At 43.8% G+C, this 24,896-nt stretch overlaps 1 protein-coding gene across 1 annotated transcript; it reads right to left on the bottom strand.

Moving 5' to 3' along the window:
• Positions 1–2,553: 2,553 nt before the first annotated feature.
• On the bottom strand, positions 2,554–23,750 carry ALKBH5 (alkB homolog 5, RNA demethylase). Its single transcript, XM_080924327.1, has 4 exons — positions 22,274–23,750; positions 13,800–13,880; positions 6,706–6,861; positions 2,554–6,397 (listed from the first exon to the last, which is right to left on the bottom strand). The coding sequence occupies exons 1-4, from the start codon at positions 23,044–23,046 to the stop codon at positions 6,220–6,222; spliced, it is 1,188 nt and encodes a 395-aa protein (XP_080780453.1). The 5' UTR covers positions 23,047–23,750; the 3' UTR covers positions 2,554–6,219.
• Positions 23,751–24,896: the final 1,146 nt, after the last annotated feature.

Below are 24,896 nucleotides of genomic sequence, written 5' to 3'. Positions count from 1 at the left end.
TTACCTTCTCAGCTGTCTGTTTGCCTGGCCCTGAGATAGCTACATTTGTCTGTGGCTTTGAAGCTGCAGGGACTGGGTATTTGGATACTGTCACAGGTCTGTTGGAAGTGGGGCTATACGCTTCATTCCTGTGATTCCAGGTTCTAATGTACTGCCTCTGCCATCTTGTCTCATTTCTTCGTTGTAGAGTGGGGTTAATATTCTCTGATTTGCTAACACTTTAACACTTAGTCTGTGCAGGCAACTGTCCCTTTAAGGCTATACTCATTGTATGTGTGTGTTGCTATACACTCATTTTGTGTGTGTGTATGTGTGTTGCTGTTCATTTTTTGTGTGTGGTTGTTCTTTTGAGGTAGGGTTTCTCTGTGTTGTCCTGGCTGTCCTGGAATTTGTTTTGTAGACTAAGCTGGCCTTGAATTCAGAGATCTGCCTCTGCCTCCTGAGTGCTGGGATTAAAGGTATGTGCCACCAGTGTCAGCTTAAGGCTATGGTCATTTGACAGAGGAAGACACTGAAGCTAGAGGATGTTTGCTCACCACAGTTGTAGAATTAGGATTTGACTCTAAGCATGGTGTTAGAAGTTGTGGCAAGAATTGAATGGGGGGCTAGAAAGATAGCTCAGTGGTTGAGAGCACTGACTACTTTTCCAGAGGTCCCAAGTTCAATTCCCAGCAACCACATGGTGGCTTATACCATCTGTAATGCAACCTGATGCCCTCTTCTGTTGTGTCTGAAGATAGCTACAGTGTATTCATAAATAAAATACATCTTAAAAACAACTGAATGGTATAATAAATTAAGTAGGGAATCTCACTCACAGTGAGAAAGAGGAGAGAATAGAAGAAATGTGATAGGCTTCCAGCTTGGAGGGGAAACATGGGAATTTAGTAGTGTACCCTGGGGCGTCAGTACTAAGAGGCACTCCTAGTAACCGAGGAGCACCCAGGCTCTGCAAGAGAAGCTCTCCAGAGTAGGGTGAGATCCATGTTGGAGGCAATCTGTTCACAGCTCATGAATTACCTGATGGTTTCTGCTTGCCCTCAGCTTGTACGCCTTTAAACAAGTATAGCCACAAAAACCCTGGCTGTGTAGAACAGAAGCAGTGGGCAACCTCAGGCAGATGATGTGACCTCTGGGTATTTAGTGCCACCCAAGTCCAGGACTGGCTGCTCTGCATGACATCAGGAAATAACATCGAGACTCTGCTGCCACATTGAGGGCACAAGAAGAACTGCAGCAATGAATGTCTGGTACTTAGCTGGTGGATCTCAAATGCTGTTAAAGAGTCCAAGTCTCCAGTACCTACAATACATCTGGGACAGCCTTTACAGGTACTTTACATTTCCTAGTTGTTTGCCAGTGCAGTGACTTTCCTACCAATTCTGATTGTCTTCACAAGAGCTCACCAGATCCTAAATCAGACCACATTCCTTCTGCCAAAAGCCAACAAACACCCCCTGCAGTATCTCACACTAGCTGCAAAATTCAACTGACAAATCATGTTTTGGAAGATGTAGTTCAGTTGGTAGAGTGCTCACCCAACACATCAAGTCCTTGGTTTAATTCCTGGCACCAAAATAATTTGGTGTGTATATACATCAGATGCATTCTCACAAACTTCCTGTGTCAGTTAACAATGGAAAGAGAAACTCAGGGACTAAAACAGGACTCAGTTTAACTGTTTTCCTAGCATGCTTCCTGTTCTGAGCTTGGTCCCCAACACTGAGGAAGAAATAATTATATAAAATTGAAATTATATTAAAAACAAAGATACTGATATTCAAAAGTAAGGATTTTTTTCCCACTGCATTTACTGTTCTTTCTATCCAGAACCCATGATCCCCTCCTCAGCTTCAGTTTTCCAAGTGCTGGGATTACGGGTGTAAATAACCCCTTTTAGTGTTACTAGGATCTGTTTTGTCTGTGTGGTGCTGGGACTGAACACGTTAGGTAAGCTATCTATCCAATCCTATGTGATTCTCAGCAGACAAACAACTCAAGAGCCAGATTCAAAACAGAAACAAGAGTCTTAATGGTCTCCAGCAACCCCACGGGACAGTTTAGTCTGTTAATCCTAGCTCCCTGGGGTGTCATTCTCTCTTCTGGGTCCTCAGGAACCTGCATGCATGTGCATGAGTCCATACCAGCCCAAACACCACTTTAAAACAAACAAACAAAAAAACTCAAACAGTAAAATTAATTTAAATATGTATTTTATTTAACTCAGTATGTCCAAAATAGTATTTCAACATGTAATCAATATAAAGTTATCAATTATATATTTTACATTCTTTTTAATACTAACTTCAAATTCTGGTGTATAAAGCATATCTCAATTGAAACTAGCCATATTTCAAGTGCTCAAAAGCCAGAGTCCAGTGGTTCCAGATTGGACAGCGTAGGTTTAAACTTCAGAAAGCAATGAGCTGCTGGGGTCATAGGTAACATTTACAAGGCCTAGAAAGCACAAGGCCCTAGACCTAGTCCCCAGCACTAAAGAAAAAAGAGAAAAAAAAAAAAAAAAAAAAAAAAAAAAAAAAAAAAATACAAGCAAGCAGTGGAGTAAGTATCATCCAGATTAAAATTTAAAATCGTGCTGAGGCTGAGAAATTTCAATCAAATTAATACAATTTCTTTGAAGAATCAATAGGTCACACATTTAGTAACAGTTTCTGAAGAAAGGAGCAGCACTGTAGCTGCACAGCGGCTCCCAAGGCTCTCAGGTTCTAGTTTCTGGAAGGCATATACTTTATAGAGTAGGTGGGGGTTAGGGTGTGGATCAGTGGTAGAATCCTTGCTGAATACTGGAGAGGCACTGGGTTCCATCCCTAGCACGGCCTCCCCGCACCCCAAAAGAAAGTGGAGTTATGTAGCTGTGGGTTATATGGATGTTCCTATATCCAATAACAAATGCCCAATTAGGACAGGGTCAGAAAAGGTAGGATGCAGTGGAAGATTGCTATTTCAAGGTTAGCCTGGGCTAATGTGTGATCCCTTCTACACACACAGGGGCACCACGGGGGTGGGGGGGTTGTGGGTCGAGGAGGGGTGTGTAGAGAGGCACTGAGAAAGACATAGCATACAAGAGGCCATGTGACTATGAACCTAGAGTACTTGCAACTAGAGTGGTTAGAGCCATATCGAGCCACAGGAGGCAGGAATAGGCTTTCCACCAAAGCCTGAGAGGGAGTATGAAACAGTCGAAACTTTTGCTGTTTTGAGACAGACAGGTCTCACATTGTAGCCCTGGCTGTCCTCAAACCTGCAACACTCCTGCTGGCGTTATAGACAAGCACCATGCCGCTGCTTTGAGACAAGATCTTGCTTTTAGCCCAGGCTGGTCTTGAACTTTTGATCTTTCTGCCTTAGCCTGTGTTGGGATTATAGACATGCGCCACCACACCCAGCTAATTTCTTTTGCTTAGGCTCTCTCAAGTTTGTTTTGGCAACCATAGAAAACTAAGAGAAACTGATAAAATGCATCTCCCTGTAGATGATGAATCCCACTCTCCAACAAAAAGCCAATTTAAATGTTCTGTGGGCAACAACTAACTACAGAGATTTACAAGCACACTGTACATGTTATTTACACTTACAGTTAATGGGCTCTACTGCCTTCTTGTCTATACATCACAGAACACCTTTACATGCATGTAAGCATGTCATATACAGGTCTCTCCCCCATTCTGAGCCTGGTCTACAGAACACTTATTTTTCTGCACACTCTAGACTCATTTCTTTCTCCACACAGGGATAAAGTAATGGAATGAGCTCCTAGGTGGGTAGGGCTAGTACCAGTTGCTGTTGCAACAACTGCTGTAAAACATGAGGACTCAATCAGGGGCTGATTCAACAAAGCTCTTGGCCCAGTACCATGGCTGGAACAAGGAGGATTCAGGAAGTCAGGTGTGAGAACCTTGCTTAAGGCTGTTAGAATTGGGGCACTACCCTAGGGAAAGGCACCCATGCACAGAGTGGGATCAGCGATTCTGCAGCATCACAGCTGGATGACATTTGGTGCTTTTCTCTCAGTTCCAGCGTCACCCCAGTCCACTGCACAGTTCATACAGAGGCCCTAGCCCTTCTAGACCTACCACTGCTTTTCAAACCGTGTGGGACAGTCATTCTGTGGGCAATGAAATGGCTTGACCAAATGGATTCACAGTGGCAATTTGAAAAAAAATGGCTCAGATCACTGGAGCAGAGCTGGGGAGAAGCAGTTGGCAACACCCTGGGACCCACATTAGGGATCCCAGTGGACTGAAGCCAATTAAGCCCCAGTCTCATCCTATCCTATCTGCTTTATCTACCAATGTTCTACCAGGGAGCTCAGGAGCCTGGCTGCTGAGTACAAGAATGGCCATGTCCTCTACCCAAGCTCCCCTCTCCTGCTCCAGCTCCATCTGTGGTGTCTGTACTGGCCTGCAGCTTCTCTACCAAGGGGAGACTACCTTCTAGAATTCAATGAGGTGTGTCTCTGGCCACCATGGTTTATTGAAGGCCATCCTCCTTGAAGAGGAGAGAGCAGAGGGCAGTGGGCAAGGGCGTCCACCTTTAGCCATCAATCAAGGGGTGTCAGTGACCAGTCCTCAGAGGACTGGTAGGCAATAAATTAGATTTCTCCAAATCCAGTTGGAAGGTCAAGAAAATAAATTAAGGGAAAAACCAAGGTTAGGCTTTCTCTCACCACAGCATCAGACAATTGTTTCAAAATATATTAGATTTGGTTTTTATTGTAGAGCACACACATATTAGGGCAAAGTGCTGCACACACAACTACATATCATTTTTGGGAAAAGAGCAGTAAAAAAACAAAACAAAACAAAAAACCCCAAACCACAGAAGACCTGTAACTGCTTTAGTTATGCAGTCTCAACTTGAGGGCTCCACATTGGCAAAGATTTGACCCCAAAGAGAGACTTCCTGATGGTTGGCCGCTCTCATATCTCTGCAGCCACTGAGGCCCGAGGGCCAGACCTCTGGGCACTTCCAGAATGGTGGTGGCATGGCCACTCAGAAGCCTGTTTTCGGCAGGCCCAGTCCTGGTCTGGCTGCCAAAGTCATTGCAAATGAACCTGGATCAGCAAAACCCCACAGCCCCCCAGGATCTAAGCAGGCACAAACTACCAAAGACTTTACCTTTCTATTTTTCTTCTATTATTTTTAGAAGTTTCTTTCCCAGCACCCAGGCCCATGAGGCAGAGAAAGTACCAACCCAATATGTAGGTCTGACTTCTGGCCTTAGGTATATGCTACAGGTGGACAGAGCAGGCACACCTTCCTAAAGAGATGATATGGGAAAAGAGGCCCAAGACAGTCAACTGAGGAGAAAGAGACTAATGGGAGGGGAAACACCTCAGAACAAAAGAAACAAAGCCCTACCACACACCCCAAGTTCCCATAACCCGAATGCTAGACTGGAAGCAAATCAGTTCCTCTAGCTAGAAACAATTCCTACAAATGGCCCACTGCAGCAAGTCTAACTGTTTCATACAATCACACACATCTGCCTAATAGGAGCAACCCAGCAAACAGGCATGCTCTTGGCAAAAGAGGTCAGGACCATTGTGTTAGTCCCTTGACCACCCAGGATTGGTAGGTAGAGCAAGCCAGAGGGCATGCAGGAAACCTGGGGACTCAGAAATGAGATGGCAGAGGATGGCACTGTTTAAGCCCCATACACAGCCAACCTCAACAGTGGGGAATAGGGTATTTGCATGAGCTTCCAGAGCTTGGACAGCAGGTGAGATGTAGGGGCAGCAGACCCAATGCAGGGCCTGTATGACTCCAAGAGACCTCATCCAAGCATGAGCATCAGTGAAAGAAAAGGGCTGGCAAAAGAATAGACTTTGCTTAAAACACTACAAAGATTTACATTTAAAGCCCAAATTAGAATTTCGTAACCAAAACACTTTGTGTGTTTCAATAAACTTAGCGTGACACAGTTCCACTCACTTGAAGACAGCTGTCCCCAATGTCTCTACTGGCTACTCTGGTGTGAGCGATCCCCTACAGACGCTAACAGCCTTTTCCATCAAGAAGGAAAGCCAAGAACATAAGAACCCAGGTCTTTCACCAATTCTGTTCTTTAGCCTTAATGGGCAACAAAGCAAGGAAAACATATATAGGACCAAAATAACAAAGAAAAAACACTCAAACAGAACAGAAGATGGGGTAGCTACATCAAGATTAGCCAGAGTTCCAGGAGGGCACAGGGCCTCAATGTCTCCTCATCTTCACCTTGCGGGTAGGGCTGCTGGCTGCCTCTGGGCAATCTTCCGAGGACTCATAGGACTTGCGCCAATAGTTCTCAGAGCTAAAACTCCCCCTCCGCCGGTGTGAGGGCAGAAGCACAGACCGCCGGTTTTCTTCTTTGTCCATTTCCAGGATCCGAGGCCTACAAACAAGAGGGACAAGCTGTTACTTGAAAGCCAGAGGGTTCTAGTCTTACCACCACTGAAGGAAACTCAGAATCCCCTATCCTTGAATTGGGCTGCTTAACTCGGTAGTAGATCTCAAACAAGATGCACTAACAGCAGTGAGGCCTGCCTACTAAGTGACAGGGGCTTAATTCTGAGTGGTGCCCAGTGCTGTGTCAGGTGTGCTGGGTTTTCCTTATCCCAGCTTCATGGTCTTGCTACACACCTCTACTTCTCCACTCTCCTACTCAACTGGATTGCTGGCTTCTGTTGAGAGCTTAAGTACCTGTGGGCAGCATCAGGGTCTGCCTTGCGGTGGGATCTTTTGGGTTTTAGCGCAGGGTCTCTGGTGTTTCCTGACAGGCGATCTGAAGCATAGCTGGGTGGCAATGTGGAGCTGCTCAGGGATTTTGTTTCCAATCGAGGTGCATCTAATCTTGTCCTGCAAAGGAAACACACATGGGGTCTCAAAGGGGCATCTTGTAAAGGCATAAACCCTATCAGAACAGATCCATCTCCAGTGAAGACCAGCTTGGCCTCCAGGCCAGCAGACTATATTCTGTGCTTTGGTTTCCTCGTGGTTCAACTAGAGTCTACTTACTTTAACGTCTTTCCCACTCTCAGGCCCAGAAGTGAAGATTAGGAGTAACTTCTATCTGGACACTTCCAACAATTAAGATCTGCTATGCATGATATATAAATAGATCCCAGAACATTCTCAGCCTAGAAGGCAGCATTTCACAAACCAGTTACACTTGAGAGTTTTTCTAGGAGCATCTATCCAACCTGCTAGTGAATTGTGGGCACACTCCAATAGATGCCCTCTTCCCTTCCAACAGTACAATCACAGGGAGAGTTTTGCCCCAGGACTAAAGAAGAGATAGAGGAAAGCAGAATGACCTTAGTTTCTCACAGACTAGACATAGGGCCATGAAGACCAAGTGGCAGGGCCAAAGAAGAGACAGAAAGGCCAACACCCTGCCACATCCACCTACCAGTGGTCCTCTGGGGAACGCTAAACAAGTAGAGACAAAAAGCTTTTTCTCTCTTTTTTTAAGTTTTTAAATTATGTATGTGTGCCTGTTATGGGGGCATATGCAAATATCCATGGAGGCCAGAGAAGTTGGATCCCCTGGAGGTGAAGCTACAGGTAGTTGTAAACCATCTGATATGGATGCCAGAAGTTGAACTCAGGTTCTCTGGTAGAACAGTGCACTTATCTCTCTAGCTGCTCCCCCTACCCAAGGGCTTTTTAAAGTCTGATGGAGGAAGGTTTTAGTACATCTCTTTAATTAAGCACCCAGGAGGCAGAAGCAGAGGCAAACAGATCTCTGAGTTGGAGGCCAGCTACACAATGGGACTTTGTAAATAAATAAATAAATAAATAAATAAATAAATAAATAAATAAATAAATAAGAAACACAAACATGTCCAGAGACAGAAAATATAAATTATGCTTAAGGTGGCAGAAGTGAGCATCTGCCAAAGACATCTGAGCTAGGGGCACATACTATAACTCTGAGGCAGAGTGCTTGTTTACCAAGTACAAACCCCTGGGTTCAGTACAGGAGGAGGAGCCTGGAAATAAGCAGATTTGAGTCCTTATGAGAGGAGAGAAGGCTAACATGAAGACTGCCATTCCCAGAACTGCAATTCTATCTTGAAGACAAATCAGGCAAGATATAGATGAGATTGGAACAAAGAGAGGATGGTCAAGGCTACAGTCAACATCGACTGGCGAGTTGGCTCAAACAGTTAAAGTATTTGCCAGACAAACTGAGCCCATATAAACGCCAGGTAGTGTCTCATCTGTAACTACAGCCTTGGAAGTGATCTCTCTGGAGCAAGTGCTCATTAGCAAGATACCATACTGAGAAGATCAAACAATGAAAACGGTAGGGGCCCAAGAGAAGGCCCAGGATTTACAAAACTGGCTTCCAAATGACTCTGGTTTGGCTCCTAGCACCCATATGGCAGATCAGAATTGTCTGTAACAATTCTGTCCAGTGGTTCTCAACCTGTGGACTGTGCAAGCCCTTTAACAAACCTCTACCTTAGAAAATTATCTACATTATAATTCACAACAATAACAAAATTAGTTATGAAACAGCAACAAAAATGTTATGGTTGGGGTCATCACAATGCTTCAGCAGTAGGAAGGTTGAGAAACACTGCTCTAGTTCAGGGCATCTGATGCCCTCTCTGACCTGTGGCTGTCAGGTCTAGGCAAAACATCCATATGTATAAAAATAAAAACAAATTTAAAAATGAGTAAGTGTGGTAGTTTGAATATGCTAGGTCCTTGGGGCTGGAAAGATGGCTCAGTGGTTAAAAGCATTGACTGCTCTTCCAGAGGTCTTGAATTCAAATCCCAACAACCACATGGTGGCTCACAACCATCTGTAATGGCATCCGATGCCCTCTTCTGGTGTCTGAAGACAGCTACAGTGTACTCATATATAATAAATAAATCTCTTTTAAAAAGGAAGAAGAATATGCTTGGTCCAAGGAGTAGCACTGTTACCAGGTGTGGCCTTGTTGGAGAAAGTGTGTCATTTTGGGGGGTAGGCTGAGGACGACCCCCGCCCCCACTCCCACCTTTAGCCTTCTCCAGGGCAGCCTTCAGATTAATATGTAGCAACAACTCCTGCCTTGACTGTAATGGACTGAACCTCTGAACCTATAAACCAGCCCCTTGGTCATGGTGTCTCTTCACAGCAATGAAAACTCTATTTATTTTTATAATTTTATTCTTATTACCTATATTAGTATTTACCTGATGGTAAGTGTGATTATAAGCTCAAATAAATTTAGAAGAGGGCAGGAGATCCCCTAGAACTGGTTGTGAACCACCATGTGGCTGCTGGGACAGAACTCAGTTCCTCTTTTTATTTTTAGCAGGTATGATGGCATGCACCTTTAATCCCAGAACTCTGGAGGTAGAGGTGAAGAGGGTGTCTGCAAGTTAAAGGCTAGCCTAGTTAGGGATATGTAGAAATGTGTGTGTGTGTGTGTGTGTGTGTGTAAGTTAGCTGCCCAGTTTGGATATCAAATCTGAACTTTGTTCCTTTGAAGGGCAGCAAGTGCTCTTAAGCACTGAGCTCATTTCTTTTATCACTATGTACCCTTGGTTGTCCTAGAAATCACTACGTAGACCAGGCTGGCCTTGAACTCAGAGATCTACCTGCCTCTGCCTCCCGTATGTTGGAATTAAAGGTGCGTGCCACTACACACTGCCTAAGCTTGTTCCTTTTTTTAATAAAGATTTTTTTAAAAAGATTATTTTATGAGTGCTTTATCTGCACGTAGATCTGTACACCTGCATGCCAGAAGAGAGCATCAGATCTCATTACAGATGGTTATGAGCCAACATGTGGTTGTTGGGAATTGAACTCAGGACCTCTAGAAGAGCATCAAGTGCTCTTAACCATTGAGCCATTTCTCTTGCCCCTGGTTTTTTGTTTTTGTTTTTTAATATTTATTCATATATGGGTGCTCTATGTGCATATACACCTGCCTGTCAGAAGAGGGCAGAAGATCACATTATAAATGGCCATGAGCCACCATGTGGTTACTGGGATTTGAACTCAGGACCTCTGGAAGATCAGTCAGTGCTCTTAACTACTGAGCCATCTCTCCAGCTCCCCGAGCTTTAACTATAAATAACAGGGCAGACTCAATGTCCAGACTCTACTCACTAGAACTTTGCCTCACTAAAGACCCAGATACTCCAAGGACACCTCTGATGTCTGAATAAGTACTTAGATGCACAAGTTAGGATGTTTTCCTTTTCGACTGTCTCAGTTCATTCATTTTCAAGACAAATTCCAAAAGCTATTCTGAAACTACTCTTTGGCAGTCCAAATTATTCTTCACTAATCAACTAGTATCTCATTTGGCATGAGTGGCAAACTAGGTACCAGATATACCCTCAATTACTTCTGAATATGAATTTGGAAATTTACAATTGCCACATATATGGGCTGAGAAAGCCTAAAGAAGGGCCACAGGTATGCAAGGTGTCCTGCATGTCAAAATGACAATACATACAATTTAAGAGTGGCAACATGAATAAAATATGAACATGTTAAGAAGGTGTTTCCAACAAATACCATCCGACCATAAATCTAGGTCATAAATTCACTGACTGCACTGTGGCTGTGGATACTTTATGGTAGAGTAAAATAAAGGAAAGAACCTCAAGAGACTAGGCTGGATACTTAGAATTTCATTCTGCTGGCAAAAAAGACATTTATGTCAATCCTTGGATTACCCTGGGTTCATAGTATATATCTTTGGTATGTGGTATAAATAGCACTTTGTTTCTGTGGTCTTTTTCAAAAAAATGTAAGCCTAGTTCAAGTATAAGAAAAATCAGGTACATCCCATTGCAATATTCTATAAAATACCCAGTCAATTAATTTTGAGAAACTGTTATAACCAAGAGGAATAAGGTGACATGAAAAAAATTAAGTAACCTAAGTGTGATGATTAATCTCATCTTATTGAAATATAGAATCACCTGGAAGATGAGCCTTTGGGTACAGAGACTTAAAGAAAACTGTCTTGATTAGGTTGAGTTGGGAAAACTTGCCCACTACTAGTGGCACCATTCCCTGGGCTGAGATACTAGACCATACCAAAAAAAAAAAAAAAAAAAAAAAAAAAAAAAAAAAAAAAAAAAAAAAAAAGACAAAACTGAGCTGAACACAAGCATTTATTGTCCCCTGTATGTAACGAGACCGGCTACCTAAAGCTTCTTCTACCACTAGGTCTCGCCCATCATGAAGGTCTATACACTAAAACCATAAGACAAAATAAAATCTTTTAAAGTTACCTTTGTTAGAAAATTGTATTACATAAACAGAAAAGCTAAGACACTAGGTAAATTTAAAACTATGGAGATACATGCATTTCAAAGCCCCAGTAATATTTACAAAGTGCTTTATTTTGTAAATACATTTCCAGCCACAACTGATTTTTCTCTTGTTGTTTGTTTTTAGATAAAGGGTCTTGCTACAATGCCAAGCTGGTTTGCAGTTCTTAAGCTCAAGTGACTTTTGCCTCAGACTTCCAAGAAGCTGAGACTACATGCACTTGCCACCATGTCTAGCTACTGATATAGCTCTCTGTATTGGGAATTAAACTCAGGCCCTAACTACCAGGTAAACATTCTACCACTGAACTATATCCCAAGCCCAGCCATTCCTTCTTAGTTTTTAGTTTGAGACAGGGTCTCACAAACTTGCCTCATCTAGCTAGCTCAGGGATCGGTAGCCTAGGAAGATCCTAAACTTATAATCTTGACTTCAGCAATCACTGTAACAAATATACTATACTAGTATATTTACTGTTACTAGTATATATACTACTGAAGATAACAAGAGGAAATGAAATACAGGGTATATAGCAACTCTAATAGTCTCACAATGCCTTACAAAACAAATTATCAAACACCAGTGTATAAAACTAATTGTTTTTTGTTTTTTAAAGAACTATTTATTTTATGTGTGAATACACTGTGGCTGTCTTCAGACACACCAGAAGAGGGCATCAGATCCCGTTACAGATGGTTGTGAACCACTATGTAGATTGCTGGGGAATTGAACCCAGGACTTCTGGAAGAGCAGTTAGTGCTCTTAACCACTGAGCCATCTCCAGCCCAGTTAACTGTTTTTTTAGTTCTACCTGTGTCATTGATTTTTCCATTCTTAGTGGTAGGTAAGTGCATAATATAATTAAATATTGAAAGTACAAAATCCAATGTGAAGCTTCACAGCTTCTGTTCCAAATACCTATTCTAACTATATAGAAGTTCACTGAACTTCAACCACATAGGTGATTGTAATCCAACCGTCGTCTTCTGGAAGAAGTGCTACTAGTCAATGAGCCAACTCACCAGCCTTTTTGAGACAAGGTCACTCTAGATAGTTCTGGCTGTCCTGAAGCTCACTTTGTAAGCCAGGCTAGCCTTGAACTCAAAGAGATTTACCTGTCTCTGCACTACAATACTTGACTTACCTGCAACATTTTCTGTAACAAAAATTTTAAATGTATTTAATATTTAAAAAGAATTTGCTTACGTTTTAAGAGGGAAAGGGGCAAACAATATACATCTCACCAAGCATATCTGAGCCTGTACACTTGGACTTGCTTCACTCAACTTTTTCTTTTTTTAAAAAAGATGGAACTTCTTTATTATGGTAGTCTTAATCCCAGAACTTCAGAAATAGAGGCTGGCAAATCTCCAAGACCAGCCTGGTCTACATAGTAAATTCCAGGCTAGTCAAGGCAACATTGTAAGAATCATTAAAAACAAACAAACAAAAACAAGACAGAAAGGAAAGATGCACAAACCTCATGCACCCCAGGCAAGCCTTGAACTCTTCTACCTCCACTTCCTACGTATTAACACCAATGTCTCACTCTGCTTGATTAACTTTCCTTTTTTCCCCCCTTCTCTTTTCTTTCTTATTCTTTTTTTTAAAGATTTATTTATTTTATGTATATGAACATACTGTAGCTGTCTTCAGACACACCAGAAGAGGGCATCAGATCCCATTACAGGTGATTGTGAGCTACCATGTGGTTGCTGGGGTTTGAACTCAGGTCCTCTGGAAGAGCAGTGAGTGCACTTAACCGCTGAGCCATCTCTCCAGCCCTTCTTTCTTATTCTATGACAGGCCTGACCCAATCCTTTCACCTTAGCCTCCTAGATGCTAGATTACAGGTATTATTGAGCTGCCATATCCAGCTAAGCCCGGGCAGGTTATTAATGTTAATCAGAATGTCCCCAAGGCCCCCTCACCAGAGGAATACAGCTATACAAGCCAGCTAAACACTGCATCCTAATCTCCCACTCGTCACCTCTCCTTATTCCTTCCTCCTTATATTAGTGAAAGTCTAGGCATTTTTTAAGTAGGCTACTACGATACAGTCTAAAAATAACCACTGAAAAGCACATGTAACAAGTCAGAAGGAGAGCTGGGGGATGGGGTAAAGGGTGGGGGTGGAGTCAGTCTAGAAAAGTACTCCCCAAATCTTGTTTCAAGACTGTGCCCAAAGGGACCAGGGATAACTCAGAAGTTAGAGCATGCATGCACTGCTCTTGCAGAGGATCTAAGTTTGTTTCTTAGCACCCATGTCTCTAGCTCCTAGGCATCTGACTCCCTCTTCTAGACTCCAGACATTTACACACATGTGCGCATACCCACACACAAATACACACAAACACATATAACTAAAAGTAAAATAAATCCTTAAAAGGAAAAAAAAGTTTGTCAATATCAGAAGCACTTCTTTGCTCAACACTGAATTTCCTAAACAGTCTAAGGATGCAAAATAATTAGATAGTGAGATGCCAGACAAGAAGGTACTTACTTCCTGAGAATGATGACCGCTCGGCGTTCCTTGATGTCCTGAGGCCGTATGCAGTGAGTGATTTCATCAGCAGCATACCCACTAGAAAGAGAGAACAAGTTACCAATAAGAGAGTAGAAAGACAACCCAAGTTCATGGGGGGATAGAAATAGAATCAAGTTTATGGCTGCCTTCTACCCACTACTAGAAGTTCAAGAATCTACACAGAAGAGAAATATCCCATATTTAAACTCTTTAGTGTTTGCCTAGAAACGATTCATGGAAAAACCTCACACAGAAGATTCACTGGTAACTGTAAGTAACAGTCTGAACCAGGACTCTCCTATCATAGACCAGAATTGCTTTTGTTTGCAGCTCTTAAGGATAGGGTGTAATTCAAGCACTTGCCTGGCATGTGTGAGACCCTGGGTTCAATCCCCAGCACAAAATCATAAACAAACTCTAGAAGCAAATGGAACGAAGATGGAAGTCCTTGGTAAAAGGACAGAAGCCTGCCCTGACCCAAATGTGGTTAGATAACTATCTTCTCCTCAACTGAAATCCTGACTTGAAGTTCTGGGAATAATTCTGATTACTGAGTCCCTCCCATGTTCTCAATGAGCACCCACAAAAGAAAAGCTACTTCCACTATAAGCTACTCCACTGAACTGCAAAGATCAACACAGCCAGATACCAGGCCTGATGGAAGAGATTGCCTTCTAGCTTTCTCATTTAGGATTCCTAGCTGCCCCTAAACCAAATCCTTTTTCTCATAGGGCTACTGATCATCTCCTTCTCAAGTACCGCTGAACAGATAACATTCTTAACTACCTGAAACAAAATATCTCAGAAATAACTCCTTAAATGACAGGCTGTCCCAAGAGAAATGCTGGATTCAAAGGCCAGTAAGAAATATAAGCCCAAACCGTTTCATCCTCAACACATAGAGCAGTGGTTCTCAACCTTCTTAAGGCTCTGAACCTTTAATACAGTTATGATGTGTTGACCTACAACCATAATATTTTTGCTACTTCATAATTATGCTACTGTTATGAACCAAGATGTAAATATCTGTTTTCCAATGGTCTTAGGTGATTGGACAAGCCTCTTTATGAATGCCTTACCCACCAGTGAGACAGAATATGTATCGGGGTTACAGACCATGATTCCGTAGGGGCCCTCCTCGCCAAAGACAGCCTAGAGAGGAGGGCAATGAAGAGGACAAAGAAAATCAAGGAGATGAGACCCAAGGTCAGCAGCCATCTCAACGTCTGTATCGCCGCAACTTCAACTACCGATGCAGGTGCCCAGAGAACCCTAAACCACAAGATGGCAAAGAGACAAAAGCAACCAATTCACCAGCTGAAATCTCCCAAGACTGAGCAGGGCGGGGCTGAGTAAATACCGGCTTACCATCTCTACCATCATCTGGGTTGGTCATCCAACAAGAAGAAATGAATATGAAATTCCAGCAATAAGAAATGAACAAAGATTGGAGCTGAAGACCTTAAGTGCTTGCATTTTGCCCATTGACCAGATACACTAGAACTATCTGCATTATCTATGCAGCATGGGGTTTTTGTTATCTTTACCTAAAGATGTCTCTTTTTGGTAATGACAAATGTTTTTTAAGGAAAAAAAAGGTCTGGTTTTTCTTAATACACCTTTAAGGGTTTTTTAATTGTTTCATATCTGGTCAAGTTGAGATTTTTAAGAACTTCATTTTTAATTTGTAATAAAGTTTACAACTTGAGTTTTTTCAAGAAAGTCAATAAACTGCAAGCACCTGTTAATAAAGGTCTTAAATAAAAAAATAAATAAATGCCTTACCCGTTTCTACATCAGGGTTCTTTAGTGGTTTTGGGGTGTGTGTGTATGTGTGTTGTAAGACACACTACGGACAAATATCCATAAGCCAAATCAAGTTGGAAAATACCGATTAGAGTTTCAAAATGGACTGGTATGTGAAAGGATATTACTGTTTGTAAAATAAATATTACTATATATAATTACTATAGCAAAAGAATCACTGACTGTAACAGAGCACTGCCCAAAGAATCCCACTCTTCACTGCTATTAATAACTGTGAGTCCACAATAAGAAGCACTGCTTTTTAGTCTGCCCGTTTGAGACAGTGTCTTTCTACAAAGCCCTGGCTGTAACTCACTATGAAGACCAGATTGTCCTTAAACTCAGAGTTCCACCTGCCTTTGCCTCCCCAAGTGCTGGGTTTAACTATACCACCATGCTCTACCTAGCTACAACTTTTGTGACATTAGTTAAGTCACATGATGAACAGAAAATCTTAGTTTCTTCAATGCTTTTAAGGAGAACAGTAGATTCTCCAGTGTTCATCTTATTATGCTTTATATAATTTAGGCACTCATTTTTTGTCATTAAGGACTCAATATGTTAAAAGGCAGACAGATACCACTTCCCTTCAAGGCAGAATTAAAAGGCAGACTATTTACACAACTGAAACCACTGGGAAGGGAGCAGTTGGAAGCCTATTTGAGGGTTGAGAATGATGCTGGATAACTCAAAAGTACGCCAGACCCTCCTACCTAAGATTCTAAGCATCTGGCAATGCTAAAGGGCCTAGATCACTTAGCAAGCCAGAGCCTGAGTTCAGCTCTTTCAGGGTAAACACAATCTCAAATCCTTTACAGGTAAGCATGACCAACGACCCTGACTTCTTATCTCCAACAAGAAACCACTTCTCTTAATGTATCACTGGAACAAATCCAATTTGTTAAACAATGTCAAAGCTTGACTGCTTCCATGTTCCCTGCTCAATCCTCCAAGGGGCTATAAAGCAAATAAGCCATGCCAGGTTCCTGCCCTAAGCCCAGGACTCACAACTAGTTAGTACGCACAGAGGAAACGCTGCACAGAACCACAGAAGTGACCTTGACATACCAACCCTGAATTTAAGACTATCAACACCAGTATTCTAGAACCTCCTGGTATCTGTGATAGTCCAATTTTTCCTCTGTAGGAGAGAGAATCCAAAAGGTTTTAACATAAAGTTCTCTTAGCTGAACTTAAGTAGAAATGCCTAGCTGAAATTACAAGAGTGTTTTGTTTCTGCTAGAAATCGTACTTGCTACAGGAGACAGTGAAAATCTCATTCTGCCAGCTTGAAATGTAATATGCCCTGGATTCAGTTCTACCCCTGTGATGTGATGGAAATTTCTATGGCCTCCTATTGCTGTTTTCACAGGGAGAATAGAGAAAGAAATACCTTATGCTGTCCAGCTGGCTTGCTCTCTGTCTAGGCTGAGCCCTCATAGCCAGCAATAACCATCAAGTACCAGGACCTAGCTCTGTCTGTCACTCACTACTATAAACCTTAGAATAACTCATACCTTCTCCTGGTAAAATTTCCCTAAGCCTCCTGTCCCAACTTATTTTCTTCATGCTACCCAACCACACCATTCTGACTTTACTATATTTGGACTATGGAATATTCTGTTTTCCTTGAAAGACAACACTCTTCCAAGATCTTACTCAATTCAGCACTGTAGACAAAGAAATTAAATATGTGCTAATATCCTATACCTAAAGTCTTTTTAAGACCAACAGAGATTACAACAACTCTGGAAACCCATTTGTAAGGAAATGTGCAAAACTATTCATGTTTCATCTTAGGACAGTCTTGGAGATATAGTTGCTAAAGCTCATTTCCAAGACGGCCACCATTCCCGAACTGCTCCATATCCTGCCTAGGCCAAGACATACCAAAAAATAAAAATTAAAAAATTTTAAAAATGATGAACTCGTAAAATAGCCTAATGCCAGCCTCCCTTTGATGGGTTATTTTCTCTAGGCAGTCCCTTTGAGACTACAACACCACTGACAAGCTTGCAGGGGGAAGAAGCTAAGGGCTAGGGGTAGGGCAGGAGCCACTGGTAAAAACAGGACTGTTAACCCAAGCCTCCAGGAAAAGAAGTCTTAGGGCTTTGTGGCAATGATATATCCCAATTCCACACATACCAAAGTACTGACAACAGTTCATCTCTTGAGACATCTTTAGCAAAACTTCAAGAACTCAACAGTAAGCAGTTTAACAAAGACGCAGTCGTTTCTGACAACTTGAAAGCATCACTGGCTTCCTTTTTTGAAAAAGAGAAAAATAGGACCATAAAGTAATTTATTCATGGCCAGCTTGCACATGCCTCCCAGCACTCACACTAGGAAGGCAGGGACAAATGGATCTGTGAGTTCTCTGGTATACATAGTGAATAGTGAATTTTAGGCCATCCAGGGCTACATAGTAAAACCCTGTCTTCAAAATATTAATAATAATAATTTGCTCATGTACAAACAGCTAAAATAGTGAAGATGAAACTTCTACTAAGTGTGCTATAATCTTTTAATTTTTGGTAGCTAACTGTGTTAAGTAACAAGCAAAACCAGAAAAGTCCATCAGTGTTTCTTGGTAACAAGGTTTAATTTGTCACACGGCCTTGCTGGCCTCAAAGAATATGGAAATAGGTACTGCTCATATGACAGTAAGGGTTATATCACAAGAGAGCTGCACACTAACAGCTCAGGCTAAAATGGCCAGCCAGGCAGTCTTGAGATTTTCATGGTCTGTTTATTATTCTTTGCTTGCTCCGAGCTTCCTGCTGAAGACCATGGCTCCCAGCTAGCTGCTTCTCCTTAACTACTTTCTGCCTGTAAGGCCTGGCAACACAAAGGAAAGCCAATTTCAATAACCATCAGCCCTTCTTAGGGGTTTACAGCTCTGACTTCATCCCATGGAAACAAGAGGCAAGTAAGATAGCTCAGAGGATAAAGGTTCTTTCTGCCAAGATGACTAACTACACCTTAATTTAATACGAAGACCCACATGAACAGAACCAAGTCCCGTAAGTTGTCCCGGATGCATAACAAACAACATATGCACACATACAAATAAATGTTCATTTAAAAAAAAAAATCCAAACAAGAGATGCAGCCCGGGACTTTTCTGTCCTACTTTCCCAACACTTTTAAACCACAAGGCTAAATTTTGCTTTCAACCAGCCAAACAAAATCAGCTATTAGCCCCAAACCGACAGGGATGCCTGATTCCCCAACACTATTAACCAGAAGACAGAAAAGTTCAAAGATCAAGCTCACCAGCACACAATGGATGGCTGGGTTGAAGCAGTCATTTCTAGACTTGTGGCCTAGTCCCAGGTGTTTGGGATGACTACAAAGCAGTGATTAAAGGAAACATCCGTAAGTAGTTAAGTCTTGAGGTATTTTTGGTTTTTGAGACAGAGGTTCTCTGTATAGCCCTAGCTGTCCTCAACTTTCATGGGGATTTGACTACCTCTGCCTCCCAAGTTCTGGCATTAAAAGTGCACACCAGCTTGAGGTGATTTACTAAAATAATTGAAATGTTTTTTTTTAAAATCCTTTAAGAATTACTTTATGGGCTGGAGAGATGGCTAAGTGGTTAAGAACACCAACTGCTCTTCCAGAGGTCCTGAGTTCAAATTCCCAGGAACCAAATGGTGGCTCACAACTACCTGGTATGTCAGAAGACAGCAACAGTGTACATATATATATATATATGTCTTCATGAATCAAAATACATGCTGACCACTAACAAATATAAAACAATTTTGTCATTTGTCAAATTAAGACACGATTGCCACCAACTGAAGAAAACAATTTCTAGAATCCATTTGCATCTGTAAAACAACCACAGCTTTTCAACTACCCAACATACAAGATTACCACTCTCACCTCTGGTAAGTGAACCTATTGGGGAAACAAGGAAAAAGCCAACCTCTTAACAGGATTCCATACAGGATTTGATGAGGGGCATTACTAATGTGCAGGTGTTCATCTTAACTGGGAACCAAGAAAACAAATCTTAACAGAGCAGGTGCTAGATTTAAATTATCGGGTGTGTTCAGAACCCTAGAACAATAGTTCTCAATTTGTGACGAAGATGCCCTGCAACCCTCACCTACTAGGCTACCCGTCAATGTTGGAAGCCAATTTCTGGTTATCATAAAAAATGTTATTAAGTGTCTAGTAGATGATGGCCAAGGATTTTTTTTTTTTAACAGTTCAAGGACAGCCCACTCGGAAAAGAATTTACAAGCAGCTCCAAATATCAACATTGAGAAACTACTGTTAGCACCAGGATAACCCCTACTAAAAATCTCTGACACAGAATACCATCTGTCTCACAACATTTATTTACTAATGACTATGCTCTACTGCTGCAATACCTCAACTTGTGATTCTACCACTGTGGCTAATTTCTAGCCATTCTTTATGTTCCAGCTTCCTTCCTCTCAAGAACTTCTAATATCTTACAATAAGCAAGATGCTCCTTCAGCATGTTTCTTTGTCTTTCTGGATTCTGATGATCCACCTGGTTTAAAGCCTACTGAGAATGAGCTATGTGAAGACTGGAGCCATGTTTCAAGATCAACCAATTCCTTAGCACCTTTTCCACCCAGAGCAGGGGCTCACTGTAAGTACTTGTATAGACATTTGAATGCCTATTCTGTGTCATGCTGTTAGACACCAAATCACCACATTTAACAAATAGACTTCAAAAGTTGGCATAGTCTCTACTATTATACAGGTAAGAAAACCGTTTTCGAGAACACACCTACAGTATCCCAAAAGTTAGCCATAATGGCTCATTCTTGAACACTGGAAGCAGAGATAGTAATAGTGCTGAGTTGGAGAGGCCAGCTTAAGCTACAGGGTATAAGACTGTCTCAAAATAAATAAATAAACAAATAAATACCAAAAGCAAGTGAGAGCTGGATTCAAAGCCCAGGGCAGCACTTTTCAGAACGTGGCTGGGCCTCCCACACTAACTCTGGAACCAAGTTTGAATCCAGGAAGGGTTGGAAGGGACTGGGAAAGCTTCAGAATTTTACTATTGCTAAGAGAAGACAAGTTTCCTGATGATGCAATCTTGTTAATCACTAACAGACCTTCATATCAAGAATGTGAGTTCTGCTTTTAAATCTAGTGTGACTGTGTTGGGGGAGTCTTAAAACGCCTTAAGAACTCCCCACTAAGCAGCCAGTCACTGCCAAACTTCTAGATAACCTAAAAGGTCTATGACTGTGAGGAAAAATAACCTAATAAATGACCAAATAGCCTTTAAATCCTTTCAGCACCCAGGAACTTCAATAAGGCAGATCCCAAAATTCTTCCTTACACAGCAAACACCCTGGAAATACTTTCTTTTGGGAGGATGGGTGATCTTTTTGAACAATGTCAAACTTACAGTAATCTTCCTGCTTCAGCCTCACAAGTGTTAAGCATATACACAGGCATGCACTACCAGCTGAAAATCCCTTCTAAAAACGTTTTGTTAAGACAACTATCTGGAAACACCATGCATCTGAGACACTCAGAACAGTTGTAGTCTAGGCCTCACATTGAGGATTAGTGAAGTAGATTAACCAGGCTTACCTTTTTTAGGGCTAAAAGGAGACAGCTTCGAAATAAAATTTCACTTCATATAAACAACCAACAGTGTTCCAGCACATGATTTACTCTGCTGGGCAGGGCACTGAGCTAATTCTTAGCAGGATCTGGGGCCCCAACTGGCCAAGAGCCTAAGATGTGGTCACTGAATCACAAGGCCAAACACCAGGTCAACAGACCAGCTGTATTTTGTTTTACTGGATCCCAGTAACTGCTATGGTATTTCTACAAAGTGCCTACAGAGGCCTGAAACTAAGGGAGAATTTTAAGAGTGTGCTGAACTTATTTCTGGCAAAACCACTACAACTGTTCAATCCCAAGGAAGTCATTCTTCCTGAGAATGGAAAAATCTGTATCAAAAATCCTAAAAAAAACTCAAGGGCTCTGCCTTCATTTTCTTTTCAGGAATCCATTACACTTTGTTAAACAGAAAACAGAACAGAGAAAACTTTTAGATAGACAAACAACAAAACAGGAAAAACTTTATAGATAATAAGCACAGGCTTTAAAAAAAATGATATGGACATTAAGTCCAAAACCGAAAGTGATTTACTTTAAACCAAAAGGAAAACACGAAGCCTTGAGTTCAATCTCTAAGCACCACAAAAAAACTGGCCAGTATACAACTGTAATCCCAGCACCTGGGAAGCCAAGACAGGAGAATCAGACATTCAAGATCATCCTTGTGTAGAAAGTTTGAAGGCTAGCCTGGGCTGAGACCCACCCACCCCCTTCAAAAACAATAAAAAGCAAGACGAGAACAACACTCATTGAAAGGGAACTGCTATGCTAGCCTTCAGAAAGATGCTTTCAGATGAAGTCTCAGATAAACCATTATGCCTGCAGGCACAGAATTCCACAGCGGTCTGATCCCACTAGGAGTTTTAAGACACAAGCTTCCTATGGTCTGCACGCAAGAAGATGAGTCAGAACCATAAAAAGAACCGGCTCCCACCAGCTGCAGCTTCTGCGACCCGGATGGATACTTTTAGGCGGCAGGGTGCAGGGCCAGTCCCTCCTCCCAGGTGTGTTACCTGAGCACAGTCACGCTCCCCCTGCGCACCGGCAGAGAAAGCACAGGTTCCGACACCCGGATGGGCTTGAACTGGAACTTGCAACCGAAGCAAAGTGCCGAGTCGCTAAAGAAAGACACGGACACGATCGGGCGCTCGAAGATGTGGATGGGGTCTACGTGAGATACGATGCAGCCGCCAGGCTGGTAGTCGTTGATGACTGCGCTGTTGACGAAGCCCTCGGGGATGACGCGGTGCTCCACCAGCTTCTGGATCACCAGCTGATGCACCCATTCCGGGATCTCATCGACGTCGCCCGGAGGGTAGAGGCGCTCCTGGCCAGGCCCGCGCTTCTGCAGCTGGGCACCGTACGTGTAGCCCTCGCCGAAGAAGTACTTGTTGCGCAGGGGGGCCCGATCCACGGTGTGCTCGTTGTACAGGCCCTTCTCGGCGCGGGACACCACCTCGTCGATGCGGGCCTCGATCTTGGAGCACTCATCCTGGCTGAAGAGACGTATCTGCCGGATGCCGCTCTTCACCTTGCGCGCCTCCTCCTCCTTCTGCAACTGATGCTCCTCGTAGTCGCTGCGTTCGGTGTCTGAGTCCTCCTGGTACTTCCGTTTGGTGGTCCCGGACACCGGGTAAGGCTCGGCGGCGGCCGCTGCAGCCGCGGCGGCGGCCACAGCAGCAGCTGCAGCGGCGGCGGCCTCCCGGCTGCCTGCCTTGTAGTTGTCCCGGGACGTCATGGACTTGAGCTTCTCACGTAGGTCCGTGTAGCCGCTGGCGGCCGCCATGGCCCCCACCAACAAAACTCTAGGGTCCTCCGGGGCGGCCCGGCATGGCTCTCAAGGGACGCGCCAGGGGCCCGAAAGGGAAGCGAGGGTCCTCAGTGCCGGGCCCCCATGCGTGGCTTAAGGAACCAGAGGGTGGCGTAGAGGGGCCAGGAAGGGGTCGAACCTCAGCAGCGGTCGGTCATGCAGCACAAGCGACAGCGGGGCTTCCTCCTCCTCCACCTTCTCTACGTCCTGAGGAAAAAAGGCGCCAGCAGCGCCTCATGCCGCGGAGGGCTTCGACGAAGACTCCGCCAGACTCTGGGTCGGACCTTCAGACGCCTGGCCCGGCCCGCACTTTAAAGCTCTCCTCACGACGTCACCGCCAGCCCGCCCGACCTCCGACAGCGCCGCTCCTTAGCGGGCTTCTCCACGCGCATGCGCAATGCTGCCGGCCACGAGACTCCACGTACTCTGGGCATGCGCGTGCGTGCTGCCCAGTCGGCAAAGGGGCCGGCGCAGGCGCACACAAGGCCCGCTCGTCGGCCGCCGCCCCTCCCCCACCCGCCGAAAGCTTCGAGGGAACAGCCCTCAAAACAACAATTTGCCTTCACGCCGCGCCGCCTCCGCGACCGAAGGACTCCACCCGCTGGAGCGTGCTCGCGGTGTCAACTGTACAGCGCTGCCGCGTCACGGCATCGTGCGGATGCCCGCAGACGCCTCAGCTTCCAGCGCACAATCCTCGGGAATCACCACAACCCAGACCGCCCCGTGACCGCCCCCTTTGGAGCTTCCACTTTCTTAATTGGACTGCCGGCCACGCGTTGGGCAAACACAGACTGGAATTTCCAGAGTCGGTTGGTAAATCATGCCTGTCAATCAACTAGTCTCCTTGGCTACTGCGTCCATCACTTAATTAGCTTCGGGCAGAAGCTCGAGGACCCCTGAAGGGTGAATGGGTGGCTAAGTAAGTGCCTGAATGGAGTTCTCGGCGGAGGAAAGCCCTTCAGGACTCCCGTGAAGCTTCGGAAACAGTAGGAAAGTTAAAATTGCGGGCTGGAGAGCGTCAGACCCAAATTGTGGAGCAAACCAGGACGACAACAGAAGCTGGAGGCGCGCAGTCGGGGAACCCACGCCCCATTCGCGCCGCCATCGCTTCCAGGAGCGGACGTTCCACAAGTCACGTCCCGGGACTGCCCACCGGGCGCGCAGCCGCGGCCGCGTATCACGTCCCTGCTGGGGCTGGGCGTTGTTATAGGGGGCGACTAAAAGGTTCTCTTGTCTCAGGGTGCAGATTTACCACGGATTGGTCCAAATTGGATATTTAATTCAGACAGTTAAAAAAAGAAATTGAACAGTGGAATGGGAAGTGCGCCTTCAGCCTCAGCACTCTGGAGACTGGTTGAAGGATAGCTCACAAATTGGAGGCCAGCCTAAGCTACATAGCGAGCCTCTGTCTCAAAACAACCAGAACAAACCCAAGTTAAAAAAAAAATCCTGAAGCAGAGGACAAAGCCTGAACAAAGATGTAGCCATGCTAAAGCTTACCCCCCCCACCGAACCCCCTGGGGACACTTTAGCAAATAGGAAATTTCTGCTCTGAACCTCCCCAGGATGAAATCCACCTTGCTTTGTTCCCAGTTTCATTTCCAATCTTTGGTACTCTGTCAGATTTTCACGTATCCCTGGCCCTCCTGGCCTTAGCCCATGCTGTCTGTCCATCTACCATATCTTTCAGCTCAGCTCTTTCAGTCATCCCAGAGTCTGGTGTGTGTAAAACCAGGGACCCGTCCTCACCTCGAAAGGTGGTTGTGAAGCTGAAAGGAAGCAGTAGAAAGCTTGCTGATACAGGGTCCAGACCTCGGTTTTCTAAT

This window comes from Micromys minutus (assembly GCF_963924665.1).
Source record: "Micromys minutus genome assembly, chromosome: 10".
NCBI classification, from domain to species: domain Eukaryota; kingdom Metazoa; phylum Chordata; class Mammalia; order Rodentia; family Muridae; genus Micromys; species Micromys minutus.
The sequence above is the reverse complement of the archived record's forward strand: the minus strand, read 5'-3'. Positions and strand labels throughout refer to the sequence as shown.

Excerpts from the sequence above, each read along its gene's own strand:
- ALKBH5 (XM_080924327.1), bottom strand. The coding sequence starts at position 23,046 with ATGGCGGCCGCCAGCGGCTACACGGACCTACGTGAGAAGCTCAAGTCC. Across the intron at positions 13,881-22,273 it reads GGGAGCGTGACTGTGCTCAG|TGGGTATGCTGCTGATGAAA; the intron begins GTAACACACCTG and ends CTCTCTTTCTAG. Across the intron at positions 6,862-13,799 it reads GCGGTCATCATTCTCAGGAA|GACAAGATTAGATGCACCTC; the intron begins GTAAGTACCTTC and ends TTTCCTTTGCAG.